This window comes from Brachycentrus maculatus, unplaced genomic scaffold, assembly GCF_059751285.1.
Source record: "Brachycentrus maculatus isolate JH-2025_06_01 unplaced genomic scaffold, ASM5975128v1 h1tg000310l, whole genome shotgun sequence".
NCBI lineage: Eukaryota > Metazoa > Arthropoda > Insecta > Trichoptera > Brachycentridae > Brachycentrus > Brachycentrus maculatus.
Genome location: NW_028281060.1, coordinates 751,766 through 774,782, shown reverse-complemented (window position 1 = coordinate 774,782; position 23,017 = coordinate 751,766). Strand labels below are relative to the sequence as shown.

Genomic DNA, 23,017 nt, shown 5'->3' with positions numbered 1-23,017 from the left:
ATTCACAAAAGATAGTTTTTAAAGGCAGATATTGTTTTGTTTGTATGTAAGAATACTAATTAACTAACTAACTAACCATCACGCCGCTTCCCCGCAGGGGTAGGCAGAGAGAATAGAGCGCCACACCACTCTGTCCTTGCAAACATTCTTCGCCTCTTCCACGTTCATGCATCTCCTCATACATACCCGCCGATTGTTACGACTCCTAACCTGACCACTTTCAAGTTTATCAGGCATACCTGATCGTGCCGTGTTTTTCTCGGTCTTCCTCTGCTTCTTTTCCCACTAACATTCGCCTCATAAATTTGTTTTACCGTTCTTTCGTCACACATTCGTTCAACATGTCCAAACCATCTCAACACACCTTTCTTAATTTTATCGATAATGCTTATCTCAGCTTTGCATTCCTTCCTTATTTCACTATTCGCACATCTATCATACATCGTTTTGTCGCAAATTCTTCTGAGAGATCGCATTTCGACTGCATTCAGTCTACTTTCATCCTTCCTTTGCCAACTCTAAGAATACTAATTTCTTCTTTTATTTTATTACTAAATTGTATAAATTCACTGCCAAATTATTTTATTTCTAAACTTCTTACACACATCGCTCACTCCTTTCAACAACGTCGTATTTAAAAAAACTTGATTATTCAGGAGATCGTTTTTAAAGTTTAAAAAATAATAAAATGTATTTAAAAATAAATATCAAGCCACTTATTGAACTTTTTACTGTGCAACAGATCTTTGATTAGATGGATCAATTTCAGATCTGTGCTACAGATCAAAAATTGATCCATTGAATGTTATCAAAAAATAATAAATAAATAATAAAACCCTTATTCGCACCCCAATGGTGCATAGGGCACTGTGTCATATTAACGCAGTGTTATCTTGATCGTTTACACATGAAGGAAAGGTGATCAGCCCTCCACATATCAGGTACCAGTCCATGGTAATAAATATTGCAGTGAAAAAATCACTTATATTTATTTTACCCCCCTTGGGAATCGAACCCGGGACCTCCAGAACGGTAGCCGAGCGTGCTAACCATTACACTACGGAGGCGGACATTAAAAAATAATTGTTTTAAAGTAAATATTATATAAGTAAGGTAAGATAATGATGCTGAATGCATCGAAACACGCGTCACATTAGATTTTAAGCAATAGTTGTGGTATTTTCCCAGTAATATTTTAATAAAAATCCTTTATTCATTTGAAGGATATTCAAGGAATTTTATAATTGGTTATAATTCTTCTCCTTATTACTGCGCCCTATGGTGAACAGAAAGTGCCCTGTGCACCATTGTATGAGGATGTTGAAGGATTTTTATTTCTGCTTAATATTATGTAACATGATGTTTTAAATTCGTTATCTGTTTGCAAAGTTTGACCCAATTCTGTCGAATCGTTTCGATGTGATGTAATTTTGTTTATTATAGCTTTCTGATAATTGAGTCTCGAACTGATTATACAATTAATAAATATATTGATTTCTCAACATAGATGAAGAAACATATTGAAGTCTGGGTATTCACAGGGCTCACGACCTGTCGTAGTTAGGACTTATTTTTAAAACACACGAGTATATTTGACCAGTTAGTTAATAACTAATAATATTTAATAATAAAACCCTTATCCGCACCCCAATGGTGCATAGGGCACTGCGTCATATAAACGCAGTGTTATCTTGATGGTTTACACATGAAGGAAAGGTGATCAGCCCTCCGCTTCAGGTACCAGTCCAGGGTAATATTGAATAAATATGACAGTGAAAAAATCACTTATATTTATTTTACCCCCCTTGGGAATCGAACCCGGGACCTCCAGAACGGTAGCCGAGCGCGCTGACCATTACACTACGGAGGCGGACAAAAGTTAATAACTAGATTTTCATATTCTTCATTAAATATGTTGAGGTGTCAAAAATATTAGGATAATTTACTTAAAAATATACATATGTATTTGTACTGTGGTATGTGGTATTGGTAACATGTATTGTGGTCATAATTTCCTCAAAGAATCTCGAATATCCATCTTACACTTCATATTAAGTAATTTTTTTAATTATATGCTCCGTAGTGCAATGGTCAGCAAGCTCAGCTACCGTTCTGGAGGTCCCAGGTTCGATTCCCAGGAGGGGGTCGAATAAATATTAGTGTTTTGTTCACTCTAATATTCATTCAATTTTACCCTGGACTGGTACCTGAAGCGGAGGGCTGATCACCTTTCCTTCATGTGTTAACGATCAAAATGACACTGCATTCATATGATGCAGTGCCCTTATGTGTACAATTGGGTGCGGATGGGGGTTTAAAGAAGAATTATAAAATAAAATAATAAAATCACAAAAAATAACAATATGAAAACTGTAACTAGTTAAAAATCACCCCATTTTATTTGCAAATCTGTTTTTGCAAATAATCTACATCTCTTCCACATTCGTTCAATTCCTCATATATACACGCCGATTATTCCGACTCCTGACCTAACCACGCATTGAAACGATCAAAATGACCCTGCGTTTATATGATGCAGTGCCCTGTGCACTATGGGTGTGCGGATAAGGGTTTGAAGAAGAATATACACATAAATATATATATATATATATATATATATATATATATATATATATATATATATATATATATATATATATATATATATATATATATATATATATATATATATATATATACATATATATACATATCGTAGTCATACAGGAGAAAGTGACCAAGTGCATTTGTTTACAAAAACGTGATCATTGACTATTTGATATCTTACTAGCTTAATATTGCCCTGAAAAAATCCCGAAGCGATTTTAAACCCGGAAGTATTATATATTGACTTGTTAAAAATGACTAACTGCATTGATGTTTATTTTGTTGCCAAGCAAAAGTGATTTAAATGACCCTCCTGAACATTTTGCATTTTGTTAGTTAGTCACTTTCTCCTGTACGACTACGATATATATAAATTGGGTTGCCGAAAAAGTCACAGTTACCCAGTCACATATATCCTCTGTGTACCTTACCCGGCCTCAAATATTATGCGATTCCTGTTATCGCCTGGATTTTTATCGTTTTTACTAAGAACTGACTGTCGTAAAAAATAAGTAAAAATATAAGTTATGGTACGCTATTGACTGTAACCAGAAGCTGGCACATTCTCCGAACTAGTTCAGAGGTTACAGAGATAACACGTCTAATTAAAGCGGTTATATCATGCAATCCTCTTGCGAATATTTACGATGAACTCTGCAAATATTAAAATATGTATCGAAATAATAATAATTATTTCGTAAAATTATAACAATTTTAATGTTTAAATTCTTTAGTGAAAATCGGCATGGATCAGATGAATAAGTGAAACGCTTTCCCTCTCCGAATAGATCTTTGTCAGAAGGGAGGAATGTCTAATTTAACATACTCAACCTATAAAGGATTGTATTAGACTCGTGAAGTGTTTATAACAGCCGATATAATTAATATTTTCATTCATCACTTTCTTTTGGAAAATTCGCCTGCGAAAAAACGTTATTTTCGTAAGTTGGAAATAAATGACGTCTCAGAAACGATGGAGTTATTTTAATATTGGTAGCATTGCTAAATTATTGGCGGCTCTATTTGTTGATGTCTATGGTCCACCCTCCCACCCTATACTAACATACTCAACCTATAAAGGATTGTATTAGACTCGTTTTGTATTTATAGCCGATTTATTAAATATTTTCATTCATCACTTTATTTTGGAAAATTCGCCTTCGAAAAAACGTTATTTTCGTAAGTTGGCAATAAATGACGTCACAGAAACGATGGACTCGTTTTTCGTTTTATATAAATATCTAAAGTTTAAACCTTCATATATTCCTTATTTCTCCACATATTTCAATAAGAATACTACCTATTGTTTTGTAATTTTTCATATAAATTTATTATATTTATCCATTCAACCGGCAGTTGCAAGGAAAGAGTGGGGGAATCGTTTCTATACTCTCCGTTGCATACGTCATAGACAGTGCGCCGCGTGTACTGTGTTAATACGCAGCACAGAGAAACGGTCTACCGTCAAGCCTCTAGGCTTGCACTCTCAGCTCTCCTCGTTGTCATTTTACTCTATCTCTTTGTATCGTTATGTATACGTCGCTCTCTTTTGCTCCCATCTTTCTCTTTCTCTCCACTATATATATTCCTTCAAGAGAAAAAATAAATAACGTAGAGAGAAGGATAAACAGACAGATCATGTAACGAAATGTGCCTGATAAACGTGACGCGTCCTTGAAATGTCACTCTCGATTCTCATCCAATCGATTATCGAATCCCAGCCTTCAAATTTCATTTCAGTTCATAAATAAAAATAGCTTGTGTCCAAATGACCGAGGCATATCGCTCACTCCTTTCAAGAACGTCATAAATAAAATAAAAACTAGATTTTTCAGGAGAACGTTTTTAAAGTTTAAAAATAAAATACAATGTATTAAAAATAAATATCAAGCCACTTTTTACTGTGCAACAGATCTTTTTCGGTAAAATCTGAAGGTTTTTTCTCCATTTTATGAATATTTAGTATATTTAAAAAAATAATTAAACAAAACCTTTTCTTCAAAATGCAAAAATAACACTTTCTGCCCTGTAGTGGGTAAATATTTTGATAAAAATATGCCTCTTTTGCTGGGATATAGTACATTTTCTGGGCATACCGAAAACATGCACAAGTGAAAATTGTCGAGTTTCGATTTATGACGTTCTTGAAAGGAGTGAGCGATATGTTTCAAGGCGACACAGATAATGATTATCTAATAAATGGAGAAATGACGGTCCACTGTGTCTGGACCTAGCTATACGAGATAAAGTTAATACTACCAGGAGATAAGGAGCGTCGGGAAGGCAGGATTACTGGCGCTGGGTCTTTGAAAATTACTTCTTAAAAGGAATTCTTACTTTAATACTATCATAAATCTTACGACAATCTCGACTAAGGACTCACTCGTATTTATGACTCCTTTCCCAAATGGATGTGATGTTTCTATGTTTCTCTGCTTAAATGGGACATTTTCTTATCTCAAAGATCCACACTTCTCCACATACAAAAAAATGCTTGTGGAGGTCCTCACCAAAAAGTCACAATTCCAATATTGCACAATATAATCGTTTTAATGTAAATCTGTTATGTTTACTGTATTATATTCGAAATTTTAATTAATGTTTCGACAAAACGTGACCAATCCTGTGTTAAACCAATATGAAATCATTAAATCGCACCAATATTTTATTTATTGTTTCAGCATTAACTTTGTGGTAAGACATGTTACAATGATGAAAGAAAACACTTCGTTTTTTACCACTTGAGTTTTATTATAGACTACATGTTTCAGAAGTTAAACTTCCATCATTCAGGTCTGTACAGACCTGAATGATGGAAGTTTAACTTCTGAAACATGTAGTCTATAATAAAACTCAAGTGGAAAAAAACGAAGTGTTTTCTTTCATCATTGTAAATCGCACCAAAACGTAACAATTTTACAAGCTAGAATTCCTGATAACTTAAAATCATTTATAATGGAAATGTAACGTTTCGGTGAGGACCTCCACATTTAGAAGCTTTGTGTTTTAAAATGACTTTTGAATCCTTTTTATTTCTATTGAAATTTCAATAAGAATACTTACTACCAATTGCCTTATATATTTTTTGTAATATAATGTATTTGTCTCTTCTTCATCCTTGCTCTATCTCAATTTATCGTCTTTGTAGACTGCTGGGGTCAGCTCTCCTCGTCCTCAGGTTGTAGGTCCTTCTGTCATAGACAACGTCACCTAGGCCATGCATCCAAATCATGTTATCTTACTGCAGCATCCATGAATTATTTGATCTTCCTCTAGATGTATTTCGAGGAAGATCCATCTAGCTCGCAGTATGATCAGATTCTCGAAATAAAAATCCACAAGTAAATTAGAAATTATTTTATATTTCGAATGGTACACAAAGTAAACGATTAATGATAAGAAAAGTGTCAAGGCTAAAGTGATTACAGTCATTAGAGATGTGACTCTAACTTTACCTCTCAGTTTTTCTTTATATTTTTTATTGGTTAAGTCGTAACATAATTTTCCCTAAATCCAGGAAACATTTTAAGTATTAAGAATTAACAATAAATATGGGAGTCGAACACTGCAAACACTCTAATAATGTCTTAATAAGACGAAACGCGTCACGTATTAACATATAAATGAAACCCTTATCCGCACCCCAATGGTGCATAGGGCACTGCGTCATATTAACGCAGTGTTATCTTAATCGTTTACACATGAAGGAAAGGTGATCAGCCCTCCGCTTCAGGTACCAGTCCATGGTAATATTGAATAAATGTGACAGTGAAAATATCACTTATATTTATATTACCCCCCTTGGAAATCGAACCCGGGACCTCCAGAACGGTAGCCGAGCGTGCTGACCATTACACTACGGTGGTGGACATTAACAAATACATAAATAAATGTAGAATTCAAATCCAATAAACCTTGTTTAATTTTGGATATATTACCCAACAAGGAATTATTCAAACAGGGATTTTAGAGTTGACGTTTTTTGCCAGTATACCCACGATATAATACTACTTCCAGTCTACAGCCTTCTTAAACCTCTTCTTCTTCTTAATATTCTTAAAATTCTAAACGCCATCCTCCTTAGTCTTCGGAAATGTCCAAGTATTGGGACAACTCCACGTCTATCCAGATTTCTTCCGTTTAAAAGACCGTGGTTGATATAACGACCGCGCAAAATACCCTAAAATACAAAAGAGGTAAAACACTCGTTTGAAAATGCCATAACTAGGCGAAACAATTGTCACGATATTAATTTTTATGTGTTTATAATAAAACACAACTTAGTAGAAAAAATAATTCATACATTAAATGAAAAAACACATTTTTTTAATATTTTTATATATCGCTCACTCCTTTCAAAAACGTCATAAATAAAAAAAAAAACTCTATTTTTCAGGAGAACGTTTTTAAACTTTAAAAAAATGATACAATGTATTAAAAATAAATATCAAGCCACTTGTTGAACTTTTTACCGTGCAACAGATCTTTTTAGGTAAAACCTGAAGGTTTTTTCTCCATTTGAAAAATAATTGGTATATTTAAAAAAATAATTAAACAAGTCCTTTCCTTCAAAATGCAAAAACAATACTTTCTGCCCTGTGCGGGTAAATATTAAGTTAAAAATATGCATCATTTGCTGGGATATAGTACAGTTTCTGGCATTCCGAAAACATGCTCAACTGAAAATTGACGATTTTTGATTTATGACGTTCTTGAAAGGAGTGAGCGATATGGACTATTTATTTATTTGAACTTCATGTACAGAAAATAAATAAGTACATTGGCGGGCTAATTGCTAAAAAGCAATATCTTCCAACGAAGCAAAAACAGACTAGTGATATTGATCAAAACGATTGATACCATATATAGCTGTTTGCAATCAGAGGGTAGATAGTACTTGAACATTTAAAAAAAACATAAATTACAAATTGACATTTAAAAAAACATAAATTACAAAAGATGATAATAAGGAGGGCAAAGGAAAAAGGGAGTTTAAGGAAGGAGGTAGAAGGAAAAACTAAGGGAGGAGGTTTGATGGACAGTTAGGATGCTAATGATAGATAGTAATGTCTCAGACGTTTCATAAATATTATTAGAGAAGGTGCATTTTTTACAAGGAGAGGTAACTAGAGGTTTACTAGAAAACATACTTCCCAGACATACGAAATCCTCTAGTTCCAAAATTTCCATATTTTGTACTTTTTTACACACTGATCTATTCGCTCATTCATCTGAGAGATCGTATTTCAACTGCACTCGGTCTACTGTTTAAAAATAGTTCATTCTTAAATGTGCATTCGATGTTAAATTTATAATTCAGTCATCAAAATGACTTCCGCAGAGTAAAAACAGGAAATGTGGCACGAAAATAATAAACACGCTGTTTTCCGTACATACAAGCATTTTGTGTAGCTAACAATATTATGAAAAGAATCGGGTGTTTAAAAACTGCGTATCAACAGGGCAAAAATAAATGAGAATAAAAGAGTTTTTTTTCAAATATGTATTACAATTATATCAATTTTCATTCATTGATTCGCCATTTACTTTGTGGTAATCTTTATGATTTTTCAAATAATTCAAATGTAACTTTGCTTTAAAATTAAAACAAAGTTACATTTTAGTTATAAAATGGAAAATCACAAAGTTATGATTATGATTTTTTTATTTAAATTTCAACTGATGATAATTATACCACTGCAGTGGGACCTCTCATAACGAGCATAATTCGTTCCAGAATCTTACTCGTTAAACGAAACATCTCTTGTTTTACTGGAGCGGAAGTGCCGGCTCACAAGTGAATGTCGTATAAAGGGAACTTGCCTTTTTCTGTAACTCGTTATGCGAAATGGCGCTCGTTAAGGCAGCATCTTTATCTTTTTTTGCTCGCTATGTGAATTACTTGTTATGAGAGGTTCCACTGTACATATCAAAATCTATTGCGACACGTGTTTCGATGAATATAGCATCATTATCAAACACTGTACAGTGGTCCCCATATGTCCCAATTAAGCGGATTTGATTAATTAACTAAGTAGTAGTTTGTTTTTTATAACCATCACACCAACCAGGGGTAGGCAGAGAGAATAGAACGCCACACAACTCTGTCTTTTCAATCATTAGTCGCCTCTTTCACATTCATGCATGTCCTCATATTCACGCTGATTATTTCCAGCGAATTCGACAGTAATTACAAAGCCATATATAGACAAATAAACAGTATTTTTAAAGATGGTTTGCGACAGGTCTCAATCCCTGGGATTCTCAGGTGTTACACAAATTTAACGTTGAATATTAAGGAGAATGTTATATTACCCATACCACAAAGTCAATAATGCTCTTAAAATACAAAATATTACAAAAATTACCTCTGAACTATCGACCACTGTGATCACTAATATTGCAACTATGAAACACAATTTTAAATTCATATTTTCTTCTTCAACCAATTACTTTTATATAATAAGCTTACAGTAAAACTGTCAACAGTCGCCAGAATATAACTGTAATATGGCGAAAAAAATTAAGATTTTATATATTTAAAAAAATAATAATGTAATAACTTTTATATTATATAAGAAATTCACAGTAAAACAGTTAACAGTCCGCAGAATATAACTGTAATGTTGCCGATTTTTTTTCGACGAGATTATATATGTATATATATTTTTTGAATAATCTATAAATCTATATCGCACTCTTGTGATAAGACACGATGGCTATGTGGACGATACGTCGGAAACACCCTGTACCGTCACGGAAAAGACGACAAGGTCGATCGAATTTTGCCCGAGTGACATTTTCGGGTGTGCAAAATGGAGTTATTTTGCCGACTGCATACATTTTTGGCTGTTATGCGTGATATATATTAAAAAGGCTGCTGCGATTCGTGCAGTTTCGGGGAACAGCTTCGGCGATAACGTCTGAAGATGTCGTTTATCAAGCTTGAAATTGTAATCATCGTTGTCCATCTGTTATCAGTAAGTGGTTGATTATTATATTTATCGCATGTCTGTCTGTCTGCTGTGCTGGTCGGGGTTGTGGGCGTCTGTGTACCGGCCAACGTCGAGTCGGAATCGGATCTAGCTGACTAATTGAACTACACTGCCTACACTGGGGTACTTCTAGAAAATTTGGTGATGGCCTTACAATCTTGTATCATTTAGATTGGCAGTGACAGGTATATTGAAACCTTTTAAATGTAAATTCACAGTAAAATCGGGATACAATTTTATATTGTTTCACATTTTCTATAAATTTCGCAACTTAGTTTTAAAAAAAATTGCTTAGCAAGAGCAGACCTGTCAGGAAGCCTAGATGCTTCTGTATCAGATCTGGGCATGCGATGGGACAGCTTTCATTATTATATCATTTCTTACACTTGTACGCCTCCAATGAGCATTGAAACACAGCATTAGCGCCACAGAAGGATGGATACAGTCCCCAGTGTACAACCAATGTGTGAGATCATTAATCCTGCTGCCTTCCTGCCTCCCACTGTTTTATTTTTTTACATATATTTATATATATATATATATATATATATATATATATATATATATATATATATATATATATATATATATATATATATATATATATATATATATATATATATATATATATATATATATATATATATATATATATTTAAATGAATATTTTTTTTTTCACTCTCTTATTTGTTTAATATTTTTAATTTCATTGTATAAAAAAAGTTGTAAAACATATCGCTCACTCCTTTCAAGAATGTCATAAATCAAAAAACTTGATTTTTCAGGAGAACGTTTTTAAAGTTTAAAAATATAATACAATGTGTTAAAAATAAATATCAAGCCACTTATTGAACTTTTTACTGTGCAACAGATCTTTTAAGTTAAAACCTGAAGGTTTTTTCTCCATTTGAAAAATATTCAGTATGTTTAATAAAATAATAAAACAATACCTTTTCTTTAAAATGCAAAAACAAAGCTTTTTGCCCTGCAGAGGGTAAATATTTAGTTAAAAATATGCCTCTTTTGCTGGGATATAGTACATTTTCTGGGCATTCCGAAAACATGCATAACTGAAAATTGACGATTTTTGCTTTATGACGTTCTTGAAAGGAGTGAGCAATATATGGCTGACTAAGTATTGCACCCACCACTTAGTCAAGCTGGAATAAAGAGCTATTATTATTATTATTATTATTATTATTATTATTATCATTATTATTATATTTATTTATTTATTTATCAAAGGAGTAACCCGCAAAGCGTCTATTTTAGATGCTTGTCTGCAGGTAGGACAGTAAGGATAGGGAAGGTAAATGTGAAAAATACATCACAAACACCCAGACTAATTGAGAATAAATCTTTCTTGAATTCATTTTGCAATTGGCGAGAATCGAACCCGCGCACAGTGCGTTATTTTGGCAATCTAGGGGTACTTTATTATTACGCTTAAAATATACCGGTTTTAGTAGGTTTTTGGATACTATCACTTATAAAATACATGATTGAGTGAACATTTTGTATTTATCTTATAGTATTTCTAGAAAGATATGATAAAATGGGTATTAAAACAACTTTCATGCTTTATGAAAAGAGGTCACAGTTAAATGTGTTTGTATTACACTTAAATGTTTTGGCAGATATTAATATTATTTAAATATTTGTTGTAGATGCATATATGCATAAAACGTCATCACCAATGTTTGTAAAAGAAAGGTATATATTCGTATATGAGGCCAGGAATTATTTGAAAATGGAGAATATTCAAGTTATGTTTTATTCAGAATCACTATTATTTAAATATTCTTCTGATTCATTAAACTCGTATTTTAAGTTCTGTTTGAATAGATAAACATGATCACATGACATCGGATACTTTACCGTCTATCATACAAAATTCATCGTAAGCTTCACGTGCATTTTTATTTCATTCACAAGTATTTTTGTTGGAGAAAGTGTCATAATTTCATCCAAATTTTTTTCTTTCATCAACTTCTGTAGTCATTGTGTTCACCGTTTCTTTAATAAAAACCAATTAAATGGGGTGCCAATATCTAGTCGACAATGGTGCACGATTTTGCCAAATATATTTTTTGTTGTGTTTAACAGTTCCACTCTAAGTATACATATTTGTATTGACATCATAGTAATACTAAACAATTTTTTGTCTGTATGATGGTCTTCTGAAAATTTTGTCGGTACCTATTTTGTCGGCACCATGACAGACCCACTTTAGAATTTTATTTTAACTAATGTTTTTCGAGTAACAAAGAGTTTCAAGCACTTCTTCTTGAACCTTGGATAATCGCGCCCCAGTATGATCGTTAAGTGACTAAAGCGGAATTTCAGCTGAAATTTCGTTGATGGTGATTGCTGGAGAATTTCACAGATTCTTTCGCTTAGTAAGGTGGATATTGTTTCCTATTTATATCTATCATTTGTTGCCTTATGATATCATACTGGTGGGTTTTTAGATTATTTTATAGGTAGTGCTTAATCCGCAGATAATTCGGCTTATTTTTTATTGAAATATTTTTTTATTGTTAGGAAGGCAGAAGATAACTCTCTGATGAAGGCGGCAGAATCTCTTTTTCCAGTTTTTCTCAGTTTGATTACTGTGGCCAAGGACAACTCTTGTTGGGTTGTTAATTTAACATGATTTTGTATTTTTCGTTTTTTGACCTTCGATGCACACGATTCAAAAACCTTTCAAGGCCTACAAGGCTTACAAATTGAGCTACTTTTCAAAGTACTTGATAGAACTTGAGTAAAAATATTAGAAAACATAAGATTCCCTTGAATAATCCATAAAGAATTTGAACTCAAGAATTGTTTTCGAGATCTACCCGATTTATTCCACTTTTGCCCAATTTTTTGACAAACACTTCTGATTTTTGTTTTAAAACTAGTCAAAATCTTAAATAACACTGAAAGCATATTAAATTGCTCCAAAATATATGCAATTATGGCTTCAACTCTCACGCGTTTCGAATCTACGACCCATATGTCAAAAATAGCCTGACGAGAAATTTACGTAGTCATTCTGAAATCGAGAAAAAATGTATGGGTAAGGCAAGTTAAGCAAAAAGTTATTATAAAAGCTAATAAGAATATACCGTACTATGACAGTATTTTTATAAGTTAAGCTTTTATAAAAATACTGTCATAGTACGGTATTTTAGGGTATGGCATACTAAAAGCCTAGTTATAATTGGAATAAACCAATTATAATTTATATTTACGAGCTATAAGTTCAACAAGACTTTGCAGGCTAATGAAATAATATTTACTCAAATAAAAACACGTACAGTATACCTTGATAAATAAATACTATGAAAATATAAACAAATTTTACACATACATAACACAAATTTATAATATGATGACTCAAGCGACTGATGCGCATTCGTTTAAAACCGCTCACCCCCAACGGCGCGCTGAAGCTCGGGTTTCCGATACGATTATGTATTTTTCGGAATGACTTAATTTAAAAATAATTAAACAGTTTTGTAAAATGGTTTGTTTTCTATTGGAATAAATTTTTTTTTTTTAAATATAAGCCATCGAAAAAAATAATAAAGTTCCGCTAGATTGCCAATATAACGCACCGTGCCGCGACGCCAGTTTCGCAGTCGAGCGTCAACTCAACCACGCCACGGCGCCTGCCTTTTATGTATGTGTGTATTTATGTATATCCATGTATATATATATTATAATTGTGTATTTGTATATACATACATATATATACAAACAAACACACACACATACGAGTATAAATGTATGTTTAAAAATAAAACATTTCGAGGCAGCAGGGTCTTAATGACCTCACCCATTGGTTTTACATTGGGGACTGTATCCATCCTGCTGCGGCTCTAATTTTCTTAATGCAGTACCCTTAGCATCATTGTCATCTTTATTTGAACTTTTTTTTGGCACATATCCACAGACAATCACTACATCGCTTTAACGCAATTTTTAGTTGGTCGTTAATTGTATGAAGGCTATGTGATCAGTTCTGCGCGTCAGGCAATATAAAATAACCATGAGAGAGAAAAATCTCTTACATTTTTTGAACCCCTTAGGATATTGAGCCCGAGAATTTTATTTTATTTGTACTTATTGTTATTTGATTATTTTCATGTATTTTTTTAGGTTTTCGGCACCAATGAAAGCTGTCAACTGAGAAGAGAAGCAAGGGGAGATCCGGGTGAGCCGCAAACGATCAAATTCTCCTTGGAATGTCCCAACCCTGAAGATCCTATGGTGGCCGAAGCTTCGGACAATGCTCCAGTTGCAGTGCAGTCTCCAGAAAACCCTTCAAGCCTGAGGAAGTTATTCCATAAGCTGCCGAGCCTGAGAAAAGCTGGCGACCCCGTGGCTAGCTCTGACCTTCTACCAATCAAACTGAAAGACGCTAAACTTCCTCTCGAGAAACTGCGATCGATTCTCAAGATGGCTCCGGCGAAGTCAATCATGGATTTGTCGCCAAACTCAAACAAAGGTTCGGTGATATCAGAACTCCTTAAAAAACGAGTCGATATCCCGAAGTTCAAGTCGCTAGATACAGCTTCATCGGTTGTAGATCCTGTTAAAAGCTCCGGTGGTCAAATTCCGAGAATTCCATCGCTAGTCAAAAAGTCGGCGTTGGATTCATTGGATCCACATCTGGGAACCCTCGACGAAGCGTTGAAAAACTCGCAGCTTCATCTGCCTAGAATTCTTTCTCAGCTTAAAATGCCTGAAAATCCTGTCCCAGCAGCATCAAATGCAGCCGAAAGCTCTCGAATGCCGACAAAGTTAAAATCGAATCTTCTGAAATTATCACCGATATTGAAAGCTCGAGATGGGATAAAGGATAATGTCTTAATGTCGCTGGTCAAACGAATGTCTGAAGATCCTTCCATGTCTTCTAGTTCATTAATAGAGAATATCGTAAAGCCTCCACAAAACTTTAACTTACCGCAAAATATTGAATCCCTCAGTTTACCAAAAATACCAAAACTTGATGTTTCTGAATTAAAGTCTAAACTGAGATCTCTCGTCAAAAGCCCAGCCGAAGACTCGATCGCGTTTCCCTCAAATGACGTCTTGGAAAAGCTTTCAGCTAAAAAACTACCATCGCTATCTAAACTCTTAAGAACTTCAGATGAACCAAACAACCCTCCATTGAAGATCGATGAACCGATTGTGTCGCCGTCCGAAGCGATTTCAAAACCATTAAAAATAGGCAAAGCTGAGGACTCTATCAAAGCATCACTTTCAGATGCAACTCAAAAAATAACAGATGCAGTTGAATCACACAAAAAACAGCTTGTCGACAAAATATCTCCTATAAAGGCGCGATTAGAAGAGAAGAAAGATCTATTTATGTCTCAATTACAGGATAAATTGTCTGAACTCAAAACAAACGCACGATCCTTGATCCAAAAACCGGTAGATCCAATTATGTCAGCCTCCAACGATGCTCCTGAAGTAATAGCAAAACCGCTTGAAGAAATAAAACTACCATCTCTCGTAGAACGATTGGCGAAGACAGCTGAAAATCCAATACCATCTATTACAGATGGTAAAATTTTTAATCCGCCACAAATACCAGAATTTATAACAAAACCACTCGAAAATTTAAGGCTACCTTCTCTTATAGATCGTTTGAGGAAGTCGTCAGAAGATCAGATAATGATGGGAAGTTCAAGTAGTGAAATTCTCAGTAAACCAGAGCTGATACAGAAACCGATTGAGAATTTCAAGCTCCCTTCTCTTAAAGAACTTTTGAGGAAAGCTCCGGAGAATCCAAACATACCAGCGAGTGATTTTTTTAATAACCCGGCAGCGCCAGGACTTGAAAAATTTAAGCTGCCATCTCTCAAAGAACTTTTGAGAAAAAAACCCGAAGATCAGAGTTTGGCAGCAATTTCAAATAACGATGTTCTGAATAAGCCGGAGGCACTAGAAAATTTTAAGTTGCCGTCTCTCAAAGAATTTTTGAGGAAAACTCCAGAAGATCAGAATTTGGCAGCAAGTTCAGATAACGACGTTCTTAATAAACCGGGGGCTCTAGAAAAATTAAAGCTGCCATCTCTCAAAGAACTTTTGAGAAAAACCCCTGAAGATCAGAGTTTGACACCAAATTTAGATAACGATGTTTTTAACAAACCGGGGGCACTAAACAAATTAAAGCTGCCATCTCTCAAAGAATTTTTGAGACAAACTCCAGCAGATCAGAGTTTGTCAGCAATTTCAAACAACGATGTTCTGAATAAACCGGAGGCAATAGAAAATTTTAAGCTGCCATCTCTCAAAGAACTTTTCAGAAAAACACCCGATGGTCAAAGTTTGGCAGCAAGTTCAGATAACGACGTGTTTAATAAACCGGGGGCTCTACAAAAATTCAAGCTGCCATCTCTCAAAGAACTTTTGAGAAAAACCCCTGAAGATCAGAGTTTGACAGCAAGCTCAGATAACGGTGTTTTTAATAAACCGGGGGCCCTAGACAAATTAAAGCTGCCATCTCTCAAGGAATTTTTGAGAAAAACTCCAGAAGATCAGAATTTGATAGCAAGTTCAGATAACGATGTTTTAAATAAACCGGGGGCACTAGAGAAATTTAAGCTGCCATCTCTTAAAGACCTTTTGAGAAAAACTCCCGAAGATCAGAGGTTGGCATCAAGTTCAGATAACAACGTTTTCAGTAAGCCGGAGGCACTAGAAAGACTTAAGCTGCCATCTCTCAAAGAACTTTTGAGCAAACACCCCGAAGATCAGAGCGTTGGAGAAAGTTCAGATAGCAACATTTTTAAGAAACTAGACGATAACTTAATGTCGCCTGGCTCTGACGCGAAAGTTGCAGAAACTCCAGATAAAATTTCAAAATTGAAGCTGCCAAAGAAATCGTTAATAGACATGGACAAACTGAAAGAAAATACGCAACAGCTTAGATCTGCACTGCTGAACAAATTTCCACCTCCTAATATAGAGGCGCCAAAGCCTAGATCGAAACTGCAGGCCACCGAAGATATGCAGAACTTGTTGGACAAAATTCGAAGCACGCTAAACGAAGCTGTTATAGATGGTAAAATGGACCCAGTAAAAGGAAAAACCCTGCTGTCCAGGTTATACGATGCTAAGGATCTAGAGGAAAGTGCTTCAAATATAAAAGCAAGAACTGCGGAAGACAATCTTCCAGAAGCATCCGATTTAGAACCAGTCCTGAGTCCCCCAGACGAGTATGACCTATCCCAAAAACAGATTAACTCAAAAAGCTGCGATCTTTGCGAGTGCTTCATGAAGGCGTTTCCAAAAAAGATTGAAGACAGCGCAAGAAGCAACGAAATAGACGAAAAGGTCCAAAATGCAAGACCAAAGCCACTGCTGCCTTCCAGAATATCAGGAAAGATCAAGGACATGCTTAGAGGAAGGGACGCCGACTCGGCGGTCGAAGGGGATGATCCAATTCCTTCCCTTGCTTTGCCCGACGTGCCTCAAGAGGAGATGCTGGAGCTGGAAAAGGTGCAGAGGATCCAGGAAGGCATCAAGAGGCTGATCAGCTTCGTGGAACTAGTTGGAGAGCTGGACCAATATGTCTCGCACAAAACCAAGAGTTTTATTACAAGAATGGCCAAACTGTACGACGGTGATGAGAGCCCTCAGATATTATAATTCTCAACTCTCAATTCGACACTGGGTTGTTCACCCTACGGATGATACGTCACTAGTATAAAGGCGGAGACTGACCGGAGCATTTCGTCGTAACGTATCACGTTACGATGCGAGCATTCAGGCAGTCAGTACAGCGAGCCGAGCGCTCCATCCATAGTTTCGGATGCTCGCTGATGCTCGCCGCGAGCGATGTTACGGCGTTATGTTACGACGAGATGCTCCGGTCAGTCTCCACCTTAAGTGTCTCAACAAGATATGAAATTTCATTAGTTGATTCGGCAGTCACTTTGTTGTAAAATCTACCTGTTTTTTACTTAGTAAATACCATTATTTCTTAAAATTTATCGTGACACGAGTTTCGATGCATTCCGCATCATTTTCATTCGAAATAACTATCTTTTTTTTATTTGAAAGAAGATGGATGTCTGAGTATCCCAGGGCTCATGACCTGGCATTTGTCTGACTTAAGTGAACACATTATACACATGTGTAATGTTCACCATTCTTATTGCATTAATTTTTGGAACTTGTATATATGCAATGGTATTGGATCCCTTCCACATGTGGGTAATAATTCAATGGATTTAGAAGATCAGTCGGGAAATTTGTAAAGTATACTATATACGCACGTAGCTTACTCCATCTCACTTTCATATAAAAAACCATCTCATCATTTTGAGACACCTATACTATTTATAATTCTAGTTAAATTATGTAACTTATTTATTTGTATTATAAAATAGAAATTAATTATTTATTAATATGTATTATTTTCCAATAAAAAAAAAATTCTTATTTTTTTCTTATCTTATTTTATTTTTTGTCTAAATTTTTCTTCACAAATACTGTATTTGCTAACTTACTAACTAACCATCTCGGCCCTCCCCGCAGGAGTAGGAAGAGAGGATAGAGCGCCACAACGATCTGTATTTGCAGACGCCTCTTTTGCATTAATGCATCTTCTCCTCATGCATCTTCTCACCCTTATCCGCACTCAATGGTGCATAGGTCACTGCATCGAATTGATGCAGTGTTGTCTTGATCGTTACTTACATGAAGGCAAGGTGATCACTCACGCGCTTCAGAGATAAGTCCAACGTAACATTAAATAAATATTAGAGTGTAAAATCACTAATATTTATTTTCACCTCCTCCTGAGAATCGAACCCGGGATCTCAAGCACCGTAGATAAACACGCTAACCATTACACCACGGAGACGGATGATTCATACTGATTCCCGGCCCAACCACTTTCAAGTACATATTTAAAATACTAGAAAAATCTTTGAATCATCTCTAGACCGCGAGACTTGTTTCAATGTACCCTAACACGTTGTTGTCGGACGGTTTTGTTCATCAACCTCGATCCTAATTATACTTTGCTTATCTGCCGACCGACCCTCAGTATACTAATGACAGGAAACCGCAACATCCAATTCCCATCTGTACAATGTTCTTTGGTATCTCTCACGCTCCATCAAAAGTAAGCAAATAGAACGCTTATAAGCGTCTCCCGCTCTCTAACAAACAGTATGTAAAAGACGCTTTCAAGCATTTCCCGCAAATGTGTTAACACACTAAGGACGGGTGTTTTTAACGTCTGCAGAATGCTGGCGACAGGAGTATATAACTGTGTACATATAGTTAAAACCTTAACAAAGAGATTACCCTAACACGTTGTCGGACGGTTTTGTTCATCAACCCCCATCCTAATTATACTTTGCTTATCTGCCGACCGACCCTCAGTATACTAATGACAGGAAACCGCAACATCCAATTCCCATCTGTACAATGTTCTTTGGTATCTTTCACGCTCCATCAAAAGTAAGCAAATAGAACGCTTATAAGCGTCTCCTGCTCTCTAACAAACAGTATGTAAAAGACTCTTTCAAGAGTTTCCCGCAAATTTGTTAACACACTAAGGACGGGTGTTTTTTACGCCTGCAGAATGCTGGCGATAGGATTATATAACTGTGTACATATAGTTAAAACCTTAACAAATAGATTGGTACATAATATTCATATAAAAACATTAAATAATTCCTTCTTTTGTGACTTTGAAGTGAAGATGGTGCAGAAGGTAAAAATACCCTTCCCGTCTTTAAGCATCATTGACTTAACGGGTAGAAATACCTTTCCCGTCCTTAGTGTGTTGATACTGGACTATCATAAAATGTATGATAAGAAAAACTCACATTTTATCAAAAACCTTTACGAAAAACATTTACCCTAGATAACTAAACTATATTTCGCGCACTCCTTTCAAGAACGTCATAAATCAAAATACTTGATTTTTCAGGAGAACGTTTTTAAAGTTTAAAAATATAATACAATGTATTAAAAATAAATATCAAGCCACTTTTTGAACTTTTTACTGTGCAACAGATCTTTTTAGATAAAATCTGAAGGTTTTTTCTCCATTTGAAAAATATTAAGTATATTTAAAAAAAATAACTAAACAATACATTTTATTCAAAATGCAAAAACAACACTTTCTGCCCTGAAGCGGGTAAATATTAAGTTAAAAATATGTCTCTTTTGCTGGGATATAGTATATTTTCTGAGCATTCCGAAAACATGCACAACTGAAAATTGACGAATTTTGATTTATGACGTTCTTGAAAGGAGTGAGCGACATGTGTTGCCTCAGTGCTGCTCACAGACTGGATGTCCATTGTAAATTTTACAAACATCCTGTAATCTAGGATTAAGTAATTTTTGTGAGGGTGAAATAAGTAAAACAATGCCAATAATTATTCTTTAAAAAATATTTATTTTTATTTAATAAAACTATAAAATTTAAAATTACATATTCTTAAATATATTTATTTATACAAGACATTCATCACCAACCCTCCTTCAAGACACTTTCAAGTGTTAAATATTATCCGTTACAGCGTACAAAAAAGATTCCATATAATTTTGCAGTCTTAAATACAGTCGAACTCAGTTATTACGAACATGGATATAGCGAGATTTCAGATATAACGAGGAAAAGTTCGTTGATATTTTTTAGTATGTGTTTTTGTCCGCCTCCGTAGTGTAATGGTCAGCACGTTTGGCTACCGTTGTGGAGGTCCCGGATTCGATTCCCAGTGGTGGGTCAAATAAATATAAGTGATTTTTTCACTCTAATATTTATTCAATATATTATATTTATTTTTCAATATATTTATTTATCCCTGGACTGGTACTTGAAGCCGAGGGCTGATCACCTTTCCTTCATGAGTTAACAATCAAGATAGCACTGCGTTTATATGATGCAGTGCCCTATGCACCATTGGGGTGCTGATAAGGGGTTTGAAGTGAGTTGTGAAGTTTTTTCAAACCATTTATTCACGGATATAACAAGCTACTTTTCGGGTATAACACGCAAAAATAGTCAAAAAAATCATTAAAACTGTTCATGTGTCGATTGAAAAACACACCATTTTCGACCCTGAGTAATAAAATCAAACTTTGCAGTTGATCAGATTACATTTATGACAATAGTTAAGTTACTAAGTACCTAATTGGTGTTTTTGCCGACAACATTAAAAAAGTATCTGCACATATCGCTCACTCCTTTCAAGAACGTCATAAATCAAAAATCGTCATTTTTCAGTTGTGCATGTTTTCGGAATGCCCAGAAAATGTACTATATCCCAGCAAAAGAGGCATATTTTTAACTTAATATTTACCCACTATAGAGCAGAAAGTGTTGTTTTTGCATTTTGAATAAAAGGTATTGTTTAATTATTTTTTTTAAATATACTAAATATTTTTCAAATGGAGAAAAAACCTTCAGATTGTACCTAAAAAGATTTATTGCACAGTAAAAAGTTACATAAGTGGCTTGATATTTATTTTTAATGCATTGTGTTATATTTTTAAACTCTAAAAACGTTCTCCTGAAATATCACGTTTTTTGATTTATGACGTTCTTGAAAGGAGTGAGCGATATGGTTGAAATTTCATGAAAAACATCCAAGCCTTGTAAAGATACCACTTCATTACAATAAACAACTTTTTTTTTACTTTATGAAAGTCACGCTTGTCTCAGGGATTTTTATGATAATTTGTATGTTCTATGATTACTATGGACAGTGCATAGTTAAAATTACAAGGTGGGAATTGCCGAGATCAATTCTAGAGCAGGTCAGTAAAAAACAAACCCTCGAACTGCTACCATGTCTATATGATGCTAGGGATATCCTGGAGAGACCACATCTCCAACGACGAGGTACTACGATTGATCAAGGAAAGGAAGCACCTACTCGCGACTATCTCCAAAAGACGCTCCGAATGGATCGGCCACGTGTTAAGACAAGAGGTTTCCTGCACCAAATAATAGAGAAGACGATCGAGGGAATAAACGCCAGAGGACGCCCATTCCGCCAATACCTAAGAACCTTATACGAAGACATGGGCTGCTCCACGTATGAGGAGCTGAAGAGGACTTCCGAAAATAGGCGAGAATGGCGAGAGAGACGTCATCTGTTGCTACAGACCAATCTGCAGGATTGAGACCAGAGAGAGATTGATAAGAGAAAGTGTTTTTCAATTCGTGAAAAGGTGGAAATTACTCATGAACGTGGCGTGAAAAATGTTGAAGTGTGTATGTAAAAAGTTTTCATCATTAACAGTGTGTTTTTATCTGCATTTGAAAAGAACATCACGGATCCGAAAAAAACTAGTAACTGTGATCGTACAAATGTTGATAAAACTTTGCAACAACGTTTTGTACCCAAAGAAGCGAGAATTCCAAATTTTAAATAACAAGTTGATCGACAGAAAAATATGACATGTGTGTTTCAAAATGTGATGTTGGAGGCGCATGCTCCGAATCCCATGGACAGCTAGACGCATCAACGAGTCCATTCGCCAGGAACTACACTTGGATGACTTGACTCTGGCCAATATCTGTACACGACGGATTCTCCAGTTCTTTGGACATGTTGCGTGTGGCAAGGAGGATAGCATCGAATGACTGGTTGTGATCGGTAGCCTGGAGGGGAAGAGAGGGAGAGAAAGATCCCCACACGATGGACCGATCAAGTTAAGGCAGCAGCAGGCACCTCGGTGGTTGGAGCGTAACGTGCAGCGCAGTCAAGGGATAACTGGAGAAGAGTCATTGCTTCCACAAGGGTCATAACCCTCAGTAATGAGGAATAACACAGAGAAGTGTAACAGGTAAATTGTGTATTTTTGTTTGAATTGCGGCTTATTTTGTTATGTGACCTTTCCAGATACTTCATGTGATGGGTATGTTCATACAAAATACCTATTCATGGATATAACGAGTAACGGTTATATATAACGATATAACAAATTTAGTCGGTCCCATCTTTCTCGTTATAACTGAGTTCGACTGTATATATACCGGGAAATGTAATATTAGAATGTTGGTAACAAACGCAACAATATAAAAAATTATTGTCGGGACAAGAAAATTTTAAATACAGCTGTTGAAATTAATGTACTTTTTTATGTAATGTGATAGCACCGTGTGATGAATAGTGGTGGGTACATGCAGTACATCCTACCACACGCCAGCAGATATGAATTTGAGGGCTTGTAACAAAATTACCACCCATCCCAGAGTTGAATTTGTTAAATCATCTTTGTAAAATTTAGAACAACAAAGTTACAATTCAATTTTTCACAATTTAATTTGATATAAAATAAATACAATAATAATATAGTAAATTGACAATGAAATCATTTCAAGTTTTTTTAAATAGCTGGCCATTAAAATATGCAAACCAATTTTATTATTAATT

At 35.0% G+C, this 23,017-nt stretch overlaps 1 protein-coding gene across 1 annotated transcript; it reads left to right on the top strand.

Annotated features, from left to right (window-relative positions):
* Window positions 1-8,983: 8,983 nt before the first annotated feature.
* On the top strand, window positions 8,984-17,255 carry LOC148304635 (uncharacterized). The gene is made up of 2 exons (XM_088267969.1): window positions 8,984-9,587; window positions 13,752-17,255. The coding sequence occupies exons 1-2, from the start codon at window positions 9,537-9,539 to the stop codon at window positions 17,253-17,255; spliced, it is 3,555 nt and encodes a 1,184-aa protein (XP_088124095.1). The 5' UTR covers window positions 8,984-9,536.
* The last annotated feature ends 5,762 nt before the right edge of the window (window positions 17,256-23,017 follow it).